This window comes from Dasypus novemcinctus, chromosome 31, assembly GCF_030445035.2.
Source record: "Dasypus novemcinctus isolate mDasNov1 chromosome 31, mDasNov1.1.hap2, whole genome shotgun sequence".
Lineage (NCBI taxonomy): Eukaryota > Metazoa > Chordata > Mammalia > Cingulata > Dasypodidae > Dasypus > Dasypus novemcinctus.
Window position 1 is genome coordinate 18,705,179 of NC_080703.1, and position 24,022 is coordinate 18,729,200.

At 38.6% G+C, this 24,022-nt stretch overlaps 1 protein-coding gene across 4 annotated transcripts in view; it reads right to left on the minus strand.

Annotated features, from left to right (window-relative positions):
• The window catches only part of OXSR1 (oxidative stress responsive kinase 1), a 146,661-nt gene that overhangs the window by 8,676 nt on the left and 113,963 nt on the right, over window positions 1-24,022 (minus strand). For all 4 annotated transcript variants that reach the window (XM_058290744.2, XM_058290745.2, XM_071212876.1 and 1 more), the window contains 5 exons: window positions 21,889-21,937; window positions 21,157-21,222; window positions 16,487-16,609; window positions 2,800-2,835; window positions 314-460 (listed from right to left, as the gene is read on the minus strand). In XM_058290744.2, the coding sequence (XP_058146727.1) occupies window positions 314-460; window positions 2,800-2,835; window positions 16,487-16,609; window positions 21,157-21,222; window positions 21,889-21,937 (421 nt within the window). The remainder of the gene's footprint in view (window positions 1-313; window positions 461-2,799; window positions 2,836-16,486; window positions 16,610-21,156; window positions 21,223-21,888; window positions 21,938-24,022) is intronic.

Here is a 24,022-nt window from a genome sequence, read left to right on the forward strand (position 1 = left end):
CTAGTTTTAGTATGAGCTCCTTCAGCCACAATCTCAAGTTAAATATAATGGCTTAATAAATGCTGAAGAGAAATTAGGCAAAAAATTCTTTGGAATGTTTCCATCATTAACTGATTTTGGTTGCTTTAAGAAAAAGCATGATCCTTACCAAATTCTCATGCCACATGCTTTTAAAATGGTGAAAACACAATTTCTAAAACTTGTTTCAAAATCTATCAGGGTGCCAACCTGAGGACATTAGGCTGTGCTCCACATTATTACCTGCTTCTTTTCTTACCCAGAAGTTGACCATGAAAGCACATCCCTGCCTTACCTCAGCTGTTTTTGCTGGCTCTGCAGGGGGTGGAAGAGAGACTTGAGTTGGCTGTGAAGGCGCCTGCCCAGCTGGGTGAGGTAGATGAGCAGAAATTTGTCCTGGAACTTGGAGCAAATTACCCATGGGATCAGGTGTTGGAAAGAGCTGTAACAAAAACACAGTTCTGCTTAGGTTGAGTGGAAGGGGAGGTAGGTCTATTAACAGGTGAGCAGAAAGCCTGATTGGAAGACATTTTCGAAGTAGTTTTTCTGTAGTGTATTGGTCTTTGAATACACCTGTTCCAAAAGAGAGTTAAATACTCCCAGGCCTTTATTTATTTTTAAACAGTTGTTTTGAGATATAATTTATATCCCATTAAATTCACCCAGTGTCGGCGTATAATTCGATGATTTTGAGAAAACATTAAAGAGTTGTGCAATCATCACTATAAGCCCATTTTAGAACACTTCCATTGCCCAAAAAGTTCCCTCATGCTCATCTGCAGTTAATTCCTGCTCCCATCCCCAACCCTTGATCATGCAACCACTGATCAATCTTCTGTTTCTACAAATTTGCCTTTTCTGGGTTACTTCACATAAACTGAATCATATCTGTGCAGTCTTTTGTGTCTGGCTTCTTTCACTTAGTACGGTGATTTTGAGGTTCAACACTGTTGTATATATCATTTTTTTGTTGTTCTTGAACATAGCCCACTGCATCATATTTATTTTTAACTACATCTATTCTATGCCCTTTGTCTTGCAAAAAAGTACCGCAAAATACAGATTTAAGTATGTAACACAAAATAGCAGAAACCACGTTTTTCTATACATGAGGACTTTCCGTTACACATTAAAAAAATATAACCTGATACGCATTTCAAAAATGGATATGGAGCTTTATAACTAACAGAGGTATATATGTATTATTTTGTAAGCCTGAAATACTTCTTAAATGTTATTTATATGACCTGGGGAGAAAATAGTGAAGTTGAGTACAAAAACAAGTTAAAACATACTCAAAACTGGAAGCAAACGATTTAAAAAACAACAACAATGCAATAGCCAAACTTTAGAGATGAAAAAGAAAAAATAATTAAAGATCAGTAACAGAGGCCTAATAGTTGATATTATATAAACAAAGTCCAGAAGGAGATAGGGAAGAAAAATTTTATGCTCATTCAAAAGTTACTCACTGGTTCTGGATTTCTTTTTTTTTTTTAATGAGCTTTAAGATTAGTTTTGAAAATGTTAATATAAGTATTTACACTACTAGTTAGCTTCCAAATTACATGCACATATATGTTTACCTCTACTATCCAGAACAAAATAATGATCATGAGAACATATACATGCAAGATAGTTCATGACAGGAAAAATGCTGGATAATCTATAAAACACTATACCAATCATTCTCTGAAAAATTAAGGATTAGTCAATGGGTTACATTAGAGAAAACAAATAATTCTAAAATCTCAGTAGATTAGAACAACAAAAGTTACCCCTTTTGTTGTATCTTCGTGTATATCTCTGACCAGCAGGGACTAAGGAACTAAGCTCGGTATCATCCTCACTCAAGGATGCAGCTCGCAGAGGCAAGGAAGCAAAGGGACTCTCACACAGGCCATTAAGGCTTCCTCCTGGAGGTGATATATATGACTTCTGCTTATTTTCAGGGGACAAAAGTAATTGGCATGGCCATGCCTAACTTCAAGGGGCAGGAAATTGCTAATGTACCATGTACCAAAAGGAAGAACCAGAAATATTAGTGAATGATAAAAGCTGAGAGATGCTGGCCTGGTAATATGCTGTTGTAGTATTAATTTTCAGTCTTAAATAATACAGTACCATGTACACAAACCCCTTAATAGTGAAAATGAAGTGGAAAAAAAAAAAAAACTTTTACACATAGAGGAAAGAACAAAATTGGATGAAAAGAGCTGTAGGCTATTAAACCAAATACTGAGCTCTTTGGATGACGATGCTGCCAGATGGAAAAAAGCATGGCAGAATGGACCCATGAAGCAATCATTTTCCCCAGGTAGTGAGAATTAGGAAGGAAGCCTAACAGGATTCTCTTTAGTAGGACTCCTATCAGAGTGAGGCAGTAACTCAAAAAATAGAAACTATCTAGCAAGAGAAGAGGCTGAAAATTTTTTTTTTCCAAAAAAGGAAAGGTGGCATAGGACCAATTCCTCGACAGATTAATGCAAAAAGACTACTTTCCACTTAAAGCAGCCCAAGCCAAAGCAGGAATTCATAATGTTAAGCAAGAAAGGAAGTAGTTCTGGGTGTAAAGGACACTTTTGAAAATGAGTAAGATGGCACCCATCTCCTACAAAGGCATCCATTCAAACTCAGAATCAATTATTCAATAAAATTCAACTGGTGTAAATGCTCCTTCCCATTTAGACACATAGAAAACAATGTACTTAAAATGAAAACCAAGCCACAACAAAAGTGTATATATTTTAACAAAAGATTCACTAATCACAATTAACTTACCTCAGAATTTGGTAATGATTCTTTCACTCGGGGAGACTAAAAGAAATTTTAAAAAAGAGACTTGTTAACTCACAATTTAGATTACTTGTAGTCAATTCCAAACTGCAAATAATATTGAAATATAAGTAAATTTCTACTCATTCTGATCTATACAGTAACTCATCAGTAACTAGTGAAATTTTTCTGTATTCTTTGTCCAGGTAGCCTGCAATTCATCAATGTTATTTTATCATATTTTAAGAGTTCACAACATGAGGGTTATAAAGAAAAAACAACAACAAAAACTAAACATAATGGGGCTATGATTCTTCAAACTAAAATTCTTACCACTAATATATTAGCTGTAAAAGATCCCAGACCAAATCTGAACGTGAATTATCCAACACATTCTTAAAGCAGAATAATTCTGATTATGGGCTTTAATGCAGAAAACTCTTAGGCCAAAATGAAGAACAATGATTTGAAAGCTGCATTTTAAGTCTACTATCTGGTGCAGAAATAAATGGGGGTTGTCCAAAAATTAAAAGTGGCTAGAGGAAATAAATTGTTATGTTAATACAAATTGAGGAGAAGTCTCAGATACCTGAAATAAATATTTACCTGGACAAGACCAATTATAATCTGCCGTATGAAAACCTAAGCTAACTTTATTTGGTAAATCTTAATACTGAGTAGTAATTCTGAATATGGACATTGGAGTTTACCAAAATCTTACAGAAAAGTTGCTAGGTAAGAAGAGTACACCCAGGGTATTACCCTTTACCCATATTCGCTTCTTGTTAACCATTTTTCCTCTGCTTTATCATTTGGGTACTCACTTTCTCTCTCTGTCTCTCTCTCTCATTATACATATACGTATTTAATAGGGTTTTTTCCCCTGTACACTTGAGAATAAGTTGCATATTCTCAAATGGTGCAGGTAAAAAAGTAAAGTGACCATTTATCAATACCATGGAATGAGTTATTGTGTATTTCCTAAGAATAGGGATATTCTCTCACAAAACTTCATGCTACAGTAACCAATTTCTGCAAATTTAACAGTGCAATAATACTTTAAGCTTGTCTACCACTCACAATCCAACTGTGTCAATTGGCCTAATTATGTCCTTTTGATTTTCCTCCAGTAGAGATGTAGTCTAGCATCAGGTATTGCAGTTAATTGTCATGTCTTTTTAGACTTCTTTAACTTGGAACACTAACATTTTAACAATACCGTTTCCCCCACTACACATTTTATTTTAATAGAACGTTCCTCACTTACAGTTTGTCTGCTCTTTCCTTGTGATTAGACATATATGCATTTCTAGTTGGAATTCCACATAGTGATGTGTCCCTCTTAGGGTATCGCATCTGGAGACACATGATAGCCATCGACCCCTCATGGGTAATTTTAATTTTAATCACTTGGTCAAGGTGTTTTCCAATGTCTTCAGTATATAGTAACTATGGTTTCCCTTGCAACTAATAAGAATCTGTGAGGAGACACTCTAAGGCCATCAAATATCCTGCTTCTTATCAAAATTTCCCCCTTTATTTTGCATTCACTGATGATTTTTGCCTCATCTAACCTTTATGATGGTGGCTGTAAAATGATTCTCTACCTCCAACACTCCCTCTACATTTACCAGTCAGCACTTGACAATCTACTAAAATGAACAAGCATACCTTTTCCCCCATTTCCTTATTCATAATTAATTATTTCGGTGGTCAAACTGTCCCTAGATTTAGCCAGTGGGAGCTCCTTCAAGCTGATGCTGTGTCCTCCTGATTAAAAAAAAAAAAAGATACTCTAGGTTCATCTTCTATTTTCCCTGCTCAAGCCCTGGAATCAGCTATTTCTCCAAGGAAACCTCCAGGGAATGGCATCAGAGATCAAGACCTGGCTACAAGATATGCTAGTCACTACTGGGGTTTCTTTGCTTCTTGGCACTTCAGCAGAGAGACTAGGAAATAGATACATGCATATCAACATATGTACAGGTCCACACATACACATATCAGAAAACTTGAATTCATACCAACACCATATTTGTATGTCTTTTCTTCTATAATGAGACTTGTTCCTCACTACAACAACTACCCACTTGGTTCACACTCAAAGTGTTTTAGAATTGCTTTTCTCATACAACTACAAAAAACAAACCTAATTACACAGAGTTTAAGATTTGTCTGTAGTTTTCTCTTTCTCCCATCTACTCCATCCAAGACTAAGAGCAGAGAGTCAAATATTGTGCTCACAGTTACTTGGATTAGCTCTATTTTCTCCCTACACCCTTCAGGGTGGTTATATACTCACTTGAAATACAACTGTGGACTTCCACTTTTGGCCAAGGTAGAGAAACAGGGACAAGATTACCCTCCTGCCTGAAACAAACAAATACACACGCGCGCACACACACACACGCACACAAAACAATGGCTTTCAAGACACTGGACAGCAGTCAAAGCGAGAGAGATACACCTGAAACAAAAGAGAGGTGAGTCTTGTACCACCTTATTGCCTTGAGACTTTCTAGGCTGTGGCACAGGGAGGGAGAACCCAAGTGGAACCCAGTGAACTCCCTAAGCTGAGGAGATGGAGCTGAGAGTCCGGTGAGACCAAGGCAGATAAATTTGATAGGAAAGAGTACCAGAGAGGAGAGAACTACACAGAGAGAGAACCCCAAAGATCTGCAGAGTCTCTCTTAAATATTCAGCAGAGCACATATGAGTGAATGCATGAGAAGAAACTACCTGAGATAGGGACAAAAACCAACCAAAAGGATTAGATGAAACAGCACCTAGTGCTCACACGAGCTGGGAACAATGCCTGTTCCACAAGCCAGACTGGAAAAACCTATTGAGGTAGGTTAGTATAGTGAAAGGGGAAGGTGGCTGGCCTGGCAGACAACATAGCCAGCAGACATGGCCAAGAGACCACATGGCCATGAGACCCCCCAGAAACCTCCTGAGAAGGTGACAGCCAGAAAGACCCTGTGATTTTGGCCACAAGACTCTCATTTGGAATGAGAATCCTGTTCAGCATCAAGAGAAAGCCTCAGATACTCTCAAAAGGCCTCACCATCAGCCCCCTGAGAAATGACAGGTGGGGCAACCAATCAGAACAGCAAACGGCTGGGGCCCTGCCACAACCTTAAGAAGGGGGAGGAGGAAAGAAAATAAAAAGCCCTGACCTAGGACCCCACACGCACAACTTCCCCTGCAGCACACCCGCAGTCCTTGCCTCAGACTGTGTACTTCCCTCATTTTCTTTTTTCTTAATAAAATACTCCCTTGCCTACCCTATGGCACGTCCTTAAATTATTTTATGCAACCTAAGCCAAGAACCTAGAAGCCCAGAGCCCAGAGCCATCCGGTAAAATAATCACTCAAGGTACCAGGTCAGGGTCTCAGAAAGGTCCTACTTCTGTAGCAGGAAATATATAGCCTTAGAGTGAACACTGATCCAACCCAAATATCATACAAGTAAGATCCAAAATGATCAAATCATTCCAGAGTAAGCTTACTGCACCTCTGAACAAAGTTCAAGAAGATCTGTAGGAAATCACAATTATCTAGCACCCAACAAGGTAAAATACACAATGGCTGGCATCCAATCAAAGATTATCAGGTGTGCAAAGAGACAGGAACACACTCCTCAAGCCAATGAAGAGAATCATCAATGAAACAAAACTGACCCAGAACTGACATGACATTAAAAAGAGCTGAGAAGGACATTTAAAACAGTTATTTGAACTGCATTACATATGTTCAAAAAGTAAAACTGGGACATCGAAGATACTTTATAAAAAGCACACAAACCAAACTTCTACAAAACTACAATGCCTAAGATACACTGGACAGGACTGACAGAAGATTTTATATTGGAGAAGACTAATAAACTTGAAGACTAACAATAAAACTATGCAAAATGAAATGGAGAGAAAAAAGAATTTTTAAAAATTTAAAGAGAATCAGTGAGACAACTTCACACAACCTAATATATGTTATTGCAGTGGCTAATACACGTTACTGGAGTCTCAAAGGGACTAGGGGGCAGGAAAATATTTGAAAATGAGGCAGTTTAGTATAGAGAAAGGGAGAAGGTGGCTGGCGTGGCAGACAACACGACCGACAGACAACATGGTCGTGAGACCCTGGGGAGTCCCTGGCTTTGATCCTGAAGCTCACACTGGGACTCTTTCTGGGGCCGAGGGGAGACCCCAGATATTCCAAACAGGCCTCACCACTGGCCTTCACCATTAGTGGGGTAGCCAATTAACAGATGGGGCCCTTCCCCTTAGCATTAGCAACAGGAAGAATAATTAATAGCTTAAAAGATGACCACACAAGTCAAAGCCCACTCTTCTAGAGGAGCCCCCATCAAATCTCGGTGCATATTTCTGTCCTTCTCTCCCATTTCTGTTCTTTCCCCCATTTCCCAATAAATTCTTTGTACTGGCCTAACTAAATCGGCTTGTTCTTAAAAGTCTTTTATGCAACATAGCCAAGAACCTAGAGGAAACCAACAACTCCCTGACTTCAAAGATATAACGGCTAAAAAATTTCCAAACTTGGTCAAACACTATAAACCAAAATATCCAAGAAACTCAACAAATGGCACAAGAAACATGAAGACAAATACAGCTAGGCATAACACATTCAAATTGCTTAAAATCAATCATAAAGAAGAAATCTCAAAAGCAGCCAGAGAGGACTTCAGGGAAGATGGAGGATTAGAGAGGCAGGGGAATCACTTTTCTCCCAGAAAAAGTAGCTAGAGGATAGGCAGTGACTGTCTGGAAGGCTGCTCTGGGGATCAGAACACCAGAGGAAGGGAAGACACCACCCAGAAGAGAGAGGGGTGATGAAAAGGAGTCCCATCTACTGAAAAATCCCTTGAGTAGAACTGCATAAGCAGCAGCAGGCTCCCTTCCCCCAACCTATGGAGCAAAGAGCAGTGTGCGGACGGCAGCAGCTATGGACTGCAGTGGCTGCAGACCATGGGGGCTGCAGGGATCTACTTCCCTAAGAAAGGGGAGAGAGAGGGCCACAGCTTACTTACAGCAGATTCAGATTGTGTACAGCAGATTCGGACCAGTTCAGTGAACTTGGTCTGCTGCATTGGAGGAGCTGCAAACTTCCAGGCAGGGTGGGGCAGGGACACTGTTGGCCCTGAGAGCCTGAAGGGAGCTAAAGATAATGTGCCTTGTCAAACACCCTCCCTACTGCCCCATGGCTGGTTGCTTAGGAGGCAGAGGGAGAGAAGGTGTGGCAGGCCAAAGGCAGAGAACAGCCTTAGAGCAAGTCAGTTGCAGAGGCTTGGCTAGTCCTGAGGACAACGTCCTGTCCCGCCCACCTGCTTGAGGAGGTACACGGCATGGCTTGCCCCTAGCACCTGGGGTCTAAGATGAGAGGTCTGCCGAAGAGCACCATCAACTGGCAAGACGAGAAAAGTGCATGAAAAAGGAAAAATAATGAATTAATAAACGAGACATGCAGGTACCTTTACCGCCACCTTCTAAAAGGTCCTTGGAAACTGGCCTGCACCCATTACTGGGTACTTACTTGGCCCTGGTTTAAGCAGCTAAACAGTGGCAATCCTCAATATCTAGAACAAGCTGAACCAAGAGTGAAAGAACAGTGCTAGCAGACAGCTACTTAAGAGTAAATTCCCAGGCAAGAGAAAGAAACCGAACATCAGATTAAACTCAGCATCAGAATCAGATACCTGGACATCAGCAAAAAATTACAAGCCATAAAACAAAAAGGAAGAGCATATAAAAGCTGCAGATGAGACACAGGACTTGAAACAGCTTCATTAATGAGGATAATACAAAATCTCCTAAATCAAATCATGGAGTGGAAGGACAAAATGGCTAAAGAAATAAACATTTAGAAGACACGGAATGAGCACAAAGAAAAATTTGAAATCTTGGATAAAAAATAACAGTTCATGGGAATGAAAGACACAATAAGTGAGATAAGAAATACAAAAGAGGTACACAACAGATTTCAAATCATAGAATAATCTGCAAAGTAGAGAAAAGAGCAGCTGAAATTGGAAAGAAAGAACAGAGAGAGAAAGAAATGGAAAAAATTGACAGGGAGACAACCAGCAAGATGGTGGCAGAGTAAGGAGCTCCTAGAGTCGGCTCCTGCTACAGGGCAGTCAGTAAACACCCAGAGCTTTCTGGAGCTGCTGAAGCACCCATTTGGGGGCTCCAGGAGTCCAGAAGAGCATCCTGCCACATCCTTGAAGGAGTGGAAGGAGGAGACTGCCCATCTGCAGAGAAGACTCGTAAGTAGAGCACCCCATGCCACGGAGGCTGGTGCACATCCTCCACTGGAGGCACAAGCTCTAGGGAGCTGTTCTGCGGCTGCGATTGAAAGCTCTACTTCCCAAAAGAGGAGATGGTTGAACACCAACTTCAGCTACTGATGAGTAAACGCAGAGGGCTAAAGTATAACCCTAAGAATAGATGAAGTTTGAACCTGTCCAAGTCAAAATGAGGCTGGTAGCCTCCACCTTAAATCTCAGCCTGGCACAAGGGGAAGCAGGGCAGACTGAATACCACAGCGCGGGTAGGAAAAGGCTTCTTTTCATCCAGATCAGATTGCAGCTCTGGCCTAAGCCCCAGTGCCACCTCCAGCAGGGAAGAAGCTGGGGTACCAAGGCCAGTCTCTCTGGGAAATCACTGCCACAGAGGCAGTGATCATCCTCCTTTGGGAGCACAGGCCGTCCCAGGAGCTATCTGTGGCTGGAATTCGAAGCTCCATTTCCCAAAAACAGGGGAGGAAGAGACGGTTGACCTCCGATTTTGGCTACTGATTAGTAAATTCGGCTGGCTAAAGTAGAACTGAAAAACAGCTCAGGTATGAACCTATCCAGGTCAGAAAGAGACCGGTAGCCTCCATTTTGATTCCAGCATAAGGGGAAGGTGGGCTACTGAAAATCACAGTGACGGTAAGAACCGGTTACTTTTACCCAAAATGGCCTGCAGCCCTAGCCTAGGCTTCAGCCCCACCTCTGGCAGGGAGAGGCTGGCAGGCCCTGGACTAGCCTATCCAGGTAACTTTGGCTGGCACAGAATGAATAATCAGAAGTGTACCGGGGCAACTGCAGTCATCTCAGACCTATACTGCATAAATTGCTGCCCACACCTGCAGGTCCATCCCCGTTCCAGGCAGAGGAGAAGGGGCATGAAGCTTCATCAGTCTCTCTGGGCAACTAAAATCTAGGCCTGCACAACTTGGATTCTTCCACACAGTTGTGACTCTGTCCCTACTTCTGGCAAAGGAGAAAGGTGGGAGAAGCTTTATTGGTCCCTGGCGCAATGAGGGCAGCTTCAGCCTCCTCCACAGCTTACAGCACCAACTATGTCCTTGGCTCCTACTGCACAACCAGCAAGGGAGAAAGGGCAGGAAGCCCTAAACTATAGAGAAAAACTGCACCCAGAATAAATACTCTAGAAAGCCAGATGCCAAGATACCAACAAAAAATTACAATCCACACCAAGAAATTGGAAGCTATAGCCCAGTTAAAGGAACAAGATAAGCCTCCAGATGACATAAAGGAGTTGAGACAACGAATCGCAGATGTTCAAACAAATCTCTCCTTAATAAGTTCAATGAGATGGCTAAAGAGATTAAGGATATTAAGAAGACACTGGAGGAACACAAAGAAGAACTTTAAAGCATATATAGAAAAATAGCAGATCTTATGGGAATGAAAGGTGCAATAAATGAAATATAAAAAACACTGGAATCATATAATAGCAGATTTGAGGAGGCAGAAGAAAGGATTGGTGAGCTTGAAGAAATGGCCTCTGAAAGTCAACATAGAAAGAACAGATTGAAGACAAGAATGGAAAAAACTGAACAAGTTCTCAGGAAACTAAATGACAGCAAAAGGCATGCAAACACACATGTCATGGGTGTTCCAGGAGAAGAGAAGGGAAAAGGGACAGAAAGAATATTTGAAGAAATAATGGTAGAAAATTTCCAAACCCTATTGAAGGACATAGATATCCATGTCCAAGAAGCACACATACTCCAATCTGAAAAAATCTGACTAGATCAACCCTGAGACCCATAATCATCAGAATGTCAAATGCCAAAGACAAAGAGAGAATTCTGAGAACGGCAAGAGAAAAGCAACTCATAACATATAAGGGATATCCAATAAGATTAAGCGCTGATTTTTAACCAGAAACCATGGATGCAAGAAGACAGTGGTATGATATATTTAAGATACTACAAGAGAAAAACTTCCAGCCAAGAACCTTATATCCAGCAAGACTGTCTTTTGAAAATGAGGGTGAGTTTAGAATATTCACAGTTGAAGAGAAACAGAGAATTTCTAACCAAGAGACCAGATTTTGAGGCAATTCTAAAGGGCGTCTAGAGCCTAAAAAAAGGACAAGATAGAAAGGCCTGGAAAAGAGTCTAGAAATAAAGATTATATCAGTAAAAGTAACTAAAAGAGTCAAAAGAGTGGTGAAAATAAAATATGACAGATAAAACTCAAATAGGAATAAACTAAGGATGTAAAGCACTTGTGTTCAGAAAACCGCAACTCAATGTTAAATCAAAAAAGCCCTAAATAACTGGAAGAACATTCCATGCTCACAGACTGAAACACTAAATGTCATTAAGATGTCAATTCTACTCAAATTGATATACAGAATTCAATGCAATTCCAATTAATATTCCACCAGCATTTTTTTAAAAATTGAAAACATGATTATCAAATTTATTTGGAAGAGTAAAGGGTCCTGAATAGCCAGAAACATATTAAAAAGGAAAAGTGAACTCTCATCTCTAGACTTTAAAGTTTATTACCTAGCTGTAGTGGTAAAAACAGCATGGTATTGGCATAAAGTAAGACACAAGGGATCCAAATTGATGGTTCAGAAACAGACCCTCACATGCGCAGTCAAGCGATTTTTGACTGGCCGGTCAAACCCACACAGCTCAGGCAGAATGGGCCATTCAACAAATGGTGCTGAAAGAATTGGATATCCATAGCCACAAATAGGAAAGAGGACCCCTACCTCACACCTTATCCCCAAAATTAACTCAAAATGGATCAAAAACCTAAAAATAAAAGCAGGAGCCATAAAGCTTCTAGAAGAAATTGTCAGAAAATATCTTCAAGACCTGGTGGTAGGTGTGGATTCTTAAAGGTGATGAGGACTGAGATGGATTACTGATGTTTAATGTAAGCAGAAGTTTTAATTAGCTTTACTGTAAAAGTGTAGAAATGTATCCAGTGGATGGTAACACGTAGTGAGTAACAGCTAATTTATAAATGGGGATGTGGCTGAAAAAGGTAGTCTAGGTTTGTAAATGCCTATTGTTAGAATGCTTGAGAATAATCTAAGAACTGAATAGCACAGTAAACCAAGATGTGGATGAGAATTGTGGTTGATGGTACAGATGCAAGAGTGTCCTTTGTGAGCTAGAGCAAACTTTTATCACTATTGTAGGGTGGTGGGAATGTGGAGAAACATGGGAAAAATACAACTGGAGTGACCAATGGACGGTGGTTAGCAGTTATAATGTAATATATTCTTGCATCTATGCCAAAGATAAACTGTGTTGATAATGGGGCAATATGGAAAATGTGTGCCAAACACACACTATGGATGTGGTAACAATCAGATTATATTATCTTATCTGTAACAAATGTTCCACCAGTGTGGTGTGTTGATTGAGGGAGCGTTGTTTGGGAATCTGCACATGTGCATGATTGTTTTATAAGTTTACAATTTCTGTCATAAAAAATATATTTAAAAAATAATATTAGGATGGATTGGGGGAAAATACACCAAATGTAAGATAAGGACTATAATTAGTAATAAGATTTTGACAATATTCTTTCATAATTTGTAACAAACGTCTCACAACAATGCAGGGTGTTGGTGGAGAGTTGATATATGGCACCCCTGTCTGATGTTAGGCAGGTTTGCTTTGTAAGTTCACAACTTTTACTATGCACTTATTGTTTATATATGTTCATATATAAATGATATAAAGATAATAATAATAATTAAGCGGGCTGGGGGAAAATACTTTAGTTAGTAGTAATATTTTGACAATGCTCTTTAAACCTTACTTTAAAATGTTTAACAGCAATGCAAAGTATTGGTGGAAGGGTGGGTGAGGTATGAGAGTCCTGTATGATGTAATAAATATTTGTTTTATAAGTTCACAACTATTACTATACACTTATTGTTTATGTATGTTTACGTATGTGTGATATACTTCAATAAATTTTTTTAAGCTTTTTTTTTTTTTGCTTGCTGTCTGCTCTCTGTGTCCATTCGTTGCATGCTCTTCTGTGTTTTTGCTTGTTTTCCTCTTTGTTGTGTCACCTTGCTCAGTTAGCTCTCCACAACTCTGGCAGGCCAGGAGGAACTCCATGGTACCCAGGCCAGCAGCTCCCCGCAGCATGTGGGCAAACCTGCCTTCACAAGGAGGTCCCAGGACGCGAACCCAGGGCCTCCCACATGGTAGATGGGAGCCCAACTAGTTGAGCCACAGCTGCTTCCCACGTCAATAAACCTTTTAAAAGATTGGAAAAAAAACACTTGAGCAGGGCTCAGGGAGTTGAATGATAACATGAAGTGCACCAACATGTGTTATGGGAGTTCCAGAAGGAGATGAAAAGGGAAAAGGGGCACAAAGAGTATTTGAGGAAATAATGGCTGAAAATTACCCAACTCTCATGAAAGACATGAGTATACATTTCCAGGAAGCACAGTATACTCCACTCAGAATAAATTCAAAAAGACCTACTCCAGGGCACATATTATTCAGGATGGCAAACATCAAACATAAAGAGAAAATTCTGAGAGCAGCAAAGGAGAAGCAAACAAGGGCATCACATACAAGGGATGCCCAATAAGACTTAGTGGACTTCTCCACCAGAAACCATGATGGCGAGAAGACAGTAGTATGATATAATTACAATTTTAAAAGAGAAAAATTGCCAGCCAAGAATTCCGTATCCAGCAAAATTGTCCTTCAAATATGAAGGTGAGTTTAAAACATTCACAAATAAACAGAAACTAAGAGAGTTTGTAAAAAAGAATCAGTGTTTGAAGAAAGTATTAAAAGGAGCCTCACAGCCTGAAAGAAAAAGATAGGAGAGGCTTGGAGGACAGAATAGAAGAAAGAATAGCAGAAAGGATAACCAAGAGAGTGAAAAAACAGATGAAAATAAGATATGACAAATGAAAGCCAAAGAATAAAAGGATGGAAATAAATAATGCATTTACACATTTACACCATTGAATGTAAATGGATTAAATTCCCCAATCAAAAGATATAGGCTGACAGAACATGAACCATCAATATGCTGCCTAACAACGGACTCATCTAAGACGCAGAGATATATACCATCTGAAAGTTGGTTGAAAGGTTGGAAAAAGATATTCCATGTAAACAATAACCAAAAAAGAGCTGGGGTAGCTATACTGTTGTCAGACAAAACAGACATTAAATGCAAAAAAGTTATAAGAGATGCAGAAGGTCATTATATATTAATGAAAGAAACAATACATCATGAAGGAGTAACAGTCATAAATTCCTATGCACCTAAACAAGGTGCCACAAAATACATGAGGAAAATACTAGCAAAACTGAAAAGAGAAATAGACATCTCTCAATAATAGCTGGAGACTTCAACTTGCCACTCACATCAATAGATAGAACTAGACAGAAGATCAAAAAGGATACAGAGAACTCGAACAATACAATAAACAAATTAGACCTGGCAGACATATACAGAACATTGCACTCCAAATCAGCAGATTATAAATTCTTCTCAAGTACTCATGGATCTTTCTCCAGCATAGACCATATGCTGGGACACAACACACCTCTCAATAAATTCAAGGTTGCAATTATACAATGCACCTTCTCTGATGGTAACAGAATGAAGCTGGAAATCAGTAACAGGCAGGAAAGGGGACTTTGCGAATATATGGAGGCTAAACAACACATTCAGACAATCGGTGGGTCAAAGATGAAATTACAAGAGAAATTAGTAGATTTTTCGAAATGAATGAAAACAAGAACACAACATATCAAAACTTATGGGATATAGCAAAGGGAGTGCTGAGAGAAAAATGCATACCCCTAAATGCCTCTATTAAAAAAGAAGAGCTAAAATTAAAGAACTGACCAACTGGAGGAACTAGAAAAAAAACAACAAACCAATCTCAAAGCAAGCAGAAAGAAAGAAATAACAAAGATTAGAGCAGAAATAAATGAAACTGAGAACTAAAAACCAACAAAGAAAATCAACAAAACCAAAAGCTGGTTCTTAGAGAAAATCAATACAGTTGACAAACCCTTGCAAGACTCAAAGAAAAAAAAAAAGAGAAAATGCAAATAAATAAAATCAGGAGGACATTACAACTAACCCCACAGAAATGAAAAGGATCATAAAAGGATATTTGAGAAACTGTATGTCAACAAATTAGAAAACCTAGATGAAATGTATAGATTCCTAGAAATGCACAAACTACATTGATTCTACAAGAAATACAGAAACTCAATAAATCCATCATGGTTTCTGAACAACAACAACAAAATAATACAGAGGGTTGGGGAAAATAAGCACCAATTCTAAAAAACTATAGTTAGTAGAAATATTTTGATGATTCTCTTTCATAATTTGGTACAAATGACTCACAAAACTGCAAGGTATTTGTGGTAGGGTGATGTATACGAACCCTATATGAAGTTATGCATGTTTATTTTGTAAGTTAACAACTTTTACTATACACATATGTTTATGTATGTCCATATATGAATGATATACGTCAATAAATCGTTTTTAAATTGAAAACAAAAAAGCAGCCAGAAAAAGAAAGATACCTTATGTATAAGATAAGAATAGCACTGGATTTCTCATCAGAAACCATGTAAGCAAGGAGATTGTATTATTGTATGTTTATATTTGTTATCTTTTGGAGAGCTTTTCAAAACTTAATAAATTTTTGCCAGTGTTTCATTGGCAAGAACATTATAAATTCAGTTCTGCAAAAAGACTAGACTCAATTGATAAAGAAGGTCACCAAATAGTCAATGTTCATCAGTAGAGAAAATCATAAGCATCAGAGCAGATTGTAGAAGTAGGCAGAGGTACACCACCATACACCCTCTACCCATCACATGAAAGGTCCTGAGCCGTCAAGACTAGGATGACCTCAACACACTCCTATTTTATACCCGGGATCAAGTCACAGCAATCAATTTGAAGCATTAAAGTGGGGCAAGAATGACAAAAACAAACCAAAAGGAAGGCCCTTGTCTTCACAGCTTGTGGCAAGCAAATATACACATCCACACACATGCACACATGCCCCCTAGGCAGACATCCAGGTTATAACAACTTAAAAAGGGGGTGCGTTGTTCCTTTTCAGGGAGAAGTCTAGCAGACTCCAGGGATGAAGTTTCTATTGCTATGCCTCTTCTGTACTGTCTAATTGGTCATTAATCCCAACTAGTGCACTTTTTCATCTCAGATGTGATTTTCATCTCTAAAGAGTCTATTTGAGTCTTTTTTTAATACATGTTAAATATGATCATATTCAAAGAGATGTGCCAGTTAATTCCACACAGAATTGTAAGTTGTTCAAAAAAAATTCTGTCACTAAGCCTTGTATTCTTTATTTAGTTTAACAAAACTTACCCTGAGTTGTGAAATTGCTGCTTTCCCTTCCTCACTTTCTTCATCAAATTCATCGTCACTCCACTCCCAGCCACCATCCTCTGTCTTATGAAGGCGACCACTGGAACCCGGTACTCTCCGAACCTGCTCATTAGGAAGAAAGATCAAATTATGGAAGTGTGTGATATTTACTAAATAGAATATTCAATCATATTTCCTCCCCCTCCTCCTCCTACTTCAACATATTAAATAATTATTTTCTCTAGATTTACATGTTCCCATGCAAATTCATAAACTCCAAATCTCCCTTGTCTTCTGTTCACAATATCCACTATGAGTCTTTAGCCACTGACCTTCCTTAAAGCCCTAAAACATCAAAATCCTTCTTGAGGTCACAAGTCAAATCTGATTAAAATTTTAATGTCCTAAAAAGTAAAAAAAAAAGAGGAAGTTTGAGCCCCCAAAATAAATACATCCAAGACAAAGAAGAGTCTATCCCTTTTTCTTATTTTTAATCTTAATCTTTTTTAAAATCAAAATTATAGTTACATAGTCCTGGAGCTGTACAAGCTTCGTGAAGAAAAACAATCTCTTGACTTCCATCCTCTTTTTTCCACAGACAACACTTTCAAATCAACTTAGCTTATTCTTTTGGAATTTAGATTCACCTTGCTAAATAAAGTGTTCATATCACTCTACTTGATTCTTCCGGTTTTAGGAAAGATCTATTGGACTTCCCACTATACAGAAGATGAGAATTTAACCCTATTATCAATCGTTCATTCTTTTCTCAAGGGATATTGTGGTTTTGATTAGATCAATATTTGTTATTTATATAACAAGATCATGCAAATAATATTCACAGCTAAGCCTTATTTTATTGCCATTACTTTTCTTTCCTGCATAAGTTCCCCAAATTCTCTCCCAGGTGTGTAAATCTCCTTTTACCACACTCAAATACATTAGGTATTCTAACAATATTATCTTCTTTAAGAAGCCTCTCACCAGAGCCTCCTAATCTGCTCCGTCTAGAATGGTTTCACACCAGGTGTGCTATTTCAGTTCTCCCTCTATCATCATCATCCAGAGGATCATGTTCCCTGGATCACATGATGTCCCAGTTCTTAGTTTAGGTATCTCCTCCCCTATTAGCACAGTACAATTATGAAAGCCATGCATAATTGAACATATCTTGATTCCAGTTCCATATTTCACTTACAGTTTCCCTGGTAAAAATGTCTAAGTTAGGGGCAAAATAATCAATGGGTCAAAAAGCCAGCACGAAAGCTAAATCAGCCTCTTCTTTTTATTCCTTTCTCCCCTTGCACTGTTCTAGCCCTGTTCTTACCCTGTTCTGCCCTTTTCCTGTCCTGCCTGGAACCGCACACAAATATACCTGGGACCTATAATCTGCAATTTTCTCTAATTTCTCTTCTCTCGGTTCCTTAATAAATTACTGGCCTAACTTGAAAAAAAAAAAAGTCTGTTAGAAATCATTTTCTTTCTTTCATAATTTTAAAATGGGCAAGCGGATGTGGCTCAAGTGATAAGGCCTCCGCCTACATATGGGAGGACCTTGGTTCAAGTCCTGGGACCTCCTGGTGAAAAAGAAGAGAAAGTGTGCCTGCGTGGCAAGCCGAGTACCCACATGGTGAGCTGAGTGCCCACGCAAGTGCCTGCGTGGTGGGACAAGTGCCTGCATGATGAGCTGAGTGTCCGCGTGGTAAGGCAAGTGCCCATGTGGTAAACTGAGTGCCCACATGAGTGCCCAAATGGCGAGCCAGTGCCTGCCTGGTGAGCCAAGTAGCTGCGTGGTGAGGTGAATGCCTGCATGGTGAGCCAGTGCCTGCGTGGTGAGCCAAGTGCCCGCATGGTGAGTCAGTGCCTGCACAAGTGAGTCACACAGCAAGATGATGATGCAACGAAAGAGAGACGAAGGGGAGAGTCAAGGTGAAGCACAGCAAAGACCAGGAACTGAAGTGGTGCAGATCAGAGGTCCCCAGGATCAAATCCTGGTGAATCCTAGAGGAGAAAGATGAGAAGACAAAAAGAGAAAGAGATACAGAAGATCGCACAGTGAATGGCACAGAGAGCAAATAAAAAGTGGGGGGGGGGGAGGGGGACAATTGTGATCTTGCTTCTAGTGGGGCTTTGGAGGCCATTCTGACGCCTGATCCTGCCTATGACATTTCTTCTTTCTCTTGAAGGCTTAGGATCTTCTTTATGCCCCCAGTATTCTGACCTATCATGATAATGTGCCTTCAGTGTCTGTCGGTCTATTTTCATTCAGTGTGTTTGGTACTCAGGCTCTTTCAATCTGGAAATCCATGACCCTTGGTTTTAGAAATTTTTCTTGAATTAGTTCTTCAAAGATATCCTTTTTTTTTTATTGTTTTCTTCTCAATACTCTTTTTTTCTGGAACCCCTTTTATGCAAATGCTGAAGTTTCTCAAATGATCCTCGAATGTTGTCTTCTTTTCTCTCCTGTTACATACCTATTGACCTTTTGGCTATCCTTTCTGGGGAATAACATCAACTTTATTCTATATACTTTGTATTGAATTATTTTCTATCTTCTATAAATTTTCAGTTTCCAAGGGCTCTGTGTGGTTGTTGGTACTAGTCTCCAAATAGGTCCTTTAGTTTTATCAAGATATAATTCACATCCTATACAGTTGATCCATTTAAAGTATACAATTCAATGTTTTTTCATATATTTACATAACTGTACAACTAACACCACAGTCAATTTGATGAGGGAGGAGAACTAGAATCTACCTTAAACAGACTTTCAATCATACCTCCTACTTTTAGTCTTATTTCCATTGTCATTTCTAGACATATCTGGTACCACTAATTCCCTCATATTGGGGGGCTTTTAAACTTTCCTTACAACAATAGCAATTGGATTCCTTTCATCTGCCAAGTCACTTACCACTCATTAATTTGTTTTTTGGCTTTGAAAATTTGGTTGCAGTGGTCACTATCTGATTCCTTGTCCTTCGGGTTTATGCCTTTTCATTTTATGTCCTAACAGTTCTTTTAGTAGGAGTTTTGGGACAAAAGGGTAGAATTAAATACAGGTGTTTACTCTGTGATCTTTTTTCAGGTTCACTCTTCTTAAAGGAATCAGACTGAAGATACTAAATCAGAATGTCTCTCACTTGAGATTTATTGTAAACAATTATAATTAGAGATTTTAATACTCACTCAAACATCCAATAAATGTTTAGAGTACTACTGTGTGCCAGGAACTTTTCTAATCTACAGAAAATATAGCAATGAACAAAGTCCCTCATTAAGCTTTCCTTCTAATGGTATAGAAAGACAATAAACAAATAAATGAAAAATGTCAAAGAGTAAAATGCACTTTGAAGAATAATAAAGTAGAGTGAAGGGATAGAATGTGACAGGAGGTTGTTATTCTATTAAGGTAGTCTGAGAAAACTATTCCAAAGAAGTGTCATTTGAAGAGGGAATGAACTCAGTGTTTAGCCAAATGGCTACTCCTGTACCCCATGGCTCAGAGGTATTAATTTAATTGGTTTGGGATGACACTGGTGTTTTGTTATTTTATTTTAAGTCCCCAGTGATTCTGACATGCAGTAATGATGATAACCACTGATCTGAGACAAGAACACCTCAGGGAAAAGGTGAAGCAATTACAAAGATCCTGAGGAAGAAGGCGGGAAAATGGTACAATTGTAAGTCTTGGGAGAAAAGACTGGACAATAGTAACTCGTTGGTGCTTCTCAAGAACTCTTGAGGAAGGAAAGAAGGTTCCCACTGATAAACGGATCTGAGTATCATATTCTGCAGGCAGATATATTCCTAAAATAAAGTAAAAGTTACTTGAGCTTCTACTGCTTAGTAAAAAATATAACTTCAAAGTGTTTAATATACTCTCCTGGTGCTTTATTAATCAACTGAATCAACAACCTTTTGATCAATATCAGAATTCCCTAGCAACAAAACCTATGGAAGAAAATAAGCCAACAAGTAGATATAATTATTTTCAGTATATTATTTTACAAATCTACCACTGTATTACATGAAGCAGAGGGTCTTTATTTCTCCTTCAATTCTATAATCAGCATAAACCTAGATTGCCTCATTTCTTTTACACTGGACAAATCTACTTGAGCAGAGAAGTAAGAGGGGGGAAAAGGGAGGTGTTCTCCTCCCTGTTGTTCCAAATGTCCATAAAAGCATCATGGAAGGGAAAACTCCTAAATATGTTTCACCCAAACGGGGATCTGAATGCATTCTCTAGCTCTCACTGACATTAATGATCGAAGATATCACATATGCATAACAAGGTTCTTTTGGTTCTTCAGTAAAACCAGTAGAAAGTTTGGAGCTAGCATAGGATACTCTAACTTATATCCAAAGCTATAAATGCTACGTAAAGTCACAATTTACTCTGGTAGTTGGAAATAGGAATTTAACAGAATTTAGAATTAATTCATAAATTACTGTCTAACATACCTTTTATTCTAGTAGCTAACAAAGTAATCCTAATTATATTTGCTTTATCAATGTAATAAAAATATTATATACAGGATTGAAATAAAATCAGCAATATTCAGTCTGTTAATAAATTATTACTTAACATATACATTCAAAGTGAAAAATTGAAGCTACAATATACTATGCACTTTCCCAAGAAAACTGAATTAAATCTCATTTACCTTTTTGGCTCTTTCAGAAATCGTTGGTGCTCTCTGCAAAATTTTTTCTTGAAGAAATTCTTTATTCTGGAGAAGAAAAATGAGAATTTTCTTCTTACTAGAAGTTCTTATCGAATCAAAAAAACCCAAAATAGTCACAGAAATGTTCACAATTAAAATGTGATATAGTAATTATATTTAAAAGACTTCCATTATAATGAGAAAGACTTCCATTATTTTACTCTGAAGCTCTTTTAGTACATTACTACTGCTGCACAAAGTTGTATAAAGTAAGACAAAGCTTACATGTACTAGATAAACCATTATCTATGAAAAGTTTGCATTATCAGGTCCTTTGGGATCATGGTCCCAAATTTAAACTACAGTACATCCCACTTATAGGGTATCTTTGGGAAATGAGGTGTTTATTAGTTTAATAGTAAACCCTGAAATAAGAGTTCAATATTTTTCAAAGATTGTATTATGACAAAATTTATTTATTGTTACCATTATAAATTTAACCTGATATTTAATTTGTGAAAAAATGCATTTGCTAAATTCCAAAATTAATTTTAGGAAAGGATTTATCTTAATCACCAAAAATTGTGTACATAGTACCCGCTGAAATTATTTGATCTACCATTCCTCCAAAATACAATCATCTTAAGAAATGGAACTTCTGAACAGTGAACATAAGTTTGGGCAATTGAGGAACATCATAGGTACACATAATCAAAAGCCAAAATTTCCTACCTTTGCTTTCTGGAAAAATTTGTGCCGTAACAGTTCTGCAGCTGTAGGTCTAGAACCAGAAAAGAAAGTTTTTACAGTTATTTCAAGTAAAATGTGGGTTTCCATCTAAAAAATGAAAAAATAACTTTGTGAGCAGCAAAATAAAAACTCAGTATATCCACCTTCCTTAACCTGCTAAAAAAGCAAAAGGTAGGAAAAACTCGGTAAAGACACTGAATGGAATAAAAACGTCCTGATATTAATTAAATTTTAAAAGTTAAAGTTTATCCCCAAATATAACCTAAATTCAGATTTTAACTCAACTGTGCACAGTCTTCAATTTTCAATTTCAGTAACTTTTAAGAGAATGATTCAGAAGTAAGAATAAAGAACACTACCTTGAGAGCCTGGACCGGACTTCACCACATACCTGTAGTATAATTCTAAGCAAATCACAGCTTCTCTAAGTTTCAGTATTACCTGGCCAAATCCCTAAAAGCATTGGTTCTTAAAACACTGCTGCATTTTAGAATCCCTGGGAGTTTCTTTAAAATCTCAATGCCACCCTGTACCCAGTATCATTTAACACAGAATCTCAGGGAAGGAGATGTGGCTCAACTGATAGAGCATCCACCTACCATATGGAGGGTCCAGGGTTTGATACCCTGGACCTCCTGACCCGTGTGATGAGCTGGCCCACGCACAGTGCTGCCGCGTGCAAGGAGTGCCATGACATGCAGGGGTGCCCCATGTGCAAGGAGTGCACCCCACAAGGAGAGCTGCCCCGCATGAAAAAAGCACAGCCCACCCAGCAGTGGCACCACACACACAGAGATCTGATGCAGCAAGATGACACAACAAGATGATGCAACAAAAAAAGAGCAGAGTTTCCCAGTTCTGCTGATAATGCAAGCGGACTCAGAAGAACAAAGAGCAAATGAACACAGGGAGCAGACAATGGTGGGGGGGGGGATTAAATAAAGTAAAATCTTTAATAAAAAAAAAACAAAAAAACACAGAATTTTAGAACTCCCCAGAAGATTCCAATATGCAGCCAAGCCTGCAAACTGTGCCTCAGAGGATCACTATAAAGCTTAAAAAAGAGAATAATGTGAAACTGCAATGCAAACTGAAAAGTTCTAGCTAAATGTAATGGGATATGAGGATTAAAATTAATTCATCTCTACCTAAATTAGAATATAAATTTTGCACAGTTGCAAACATAATCACAATAATTTTTAACTTGAAAAATTAACTTGGAGTTTAGATGGAAAAAAGTGTACAATCATTCTAAGCCAAAAAATTTAGGCAGAAAAAAAGGCTGATAGCGGGGGGTAGGGGTGGGGGAGTGAGCTGAGAACCTGTTCTATCATGTATCAAAAAGTGCAATAATTAAAACCAATACTGGGAAGCAGATATGGTTCAAGTAACTGAGCTCTCACCTACCACATGGGAGGTCCCGGATTTGGTTCCCGGTGCCTCCTGGAGAAGGCGAGCTTAAGCAACAAAATGACGGAACAAAAAGACACAGAGAAAAGACAATGAGAGATACAACAAACCAGGGACCTGAGGAGGCTCAAGGGACTGAGTGCCTCTCTCCCACATGGGAGGTCCCAGGTTCAATTCGCAGTGCCTCCTACAGAGAAGATGAGCAGACCCAGAAAGCACACAGCAAATGGACACAGAGAGCAGACAGGAACCACAAACAAGGGGAGGGAATAAATAAATATAAATAAACCTTTAAGAAAATAACTGTTACTGACAAATGAGTGGACAAGTCCAAAGGAACAGTATCCCAGCAAAGATATAAGCCATCTACAATAGAAGAATTTAAGGGTGCACTACACATCAGTTAATTTCTTGAAAGAAATGGTTAACCACATGAGCACCTTAGTTAGAACACATTTAACATTAAATTCCAGAAGATTCAGATGTTAAAAAAAAAAAAACCTACTAAAAAAGCATTAGAAGAACATACATTTTAGTGACAGCCAGTATAAATAAGGGTAAGGGAGAACCAGCAAGATGGTGGCAGAGTAAAGAGCTCCTGGAGTCGGCTCCTGCTCCAGGGCAGTTAGCAAACACCCAGAGCTCTCTGGAGCTGCTGAAGCACCTTTTGGGGGCTCCAGGAGGCCAGAAGAGCATCCTGCCACAT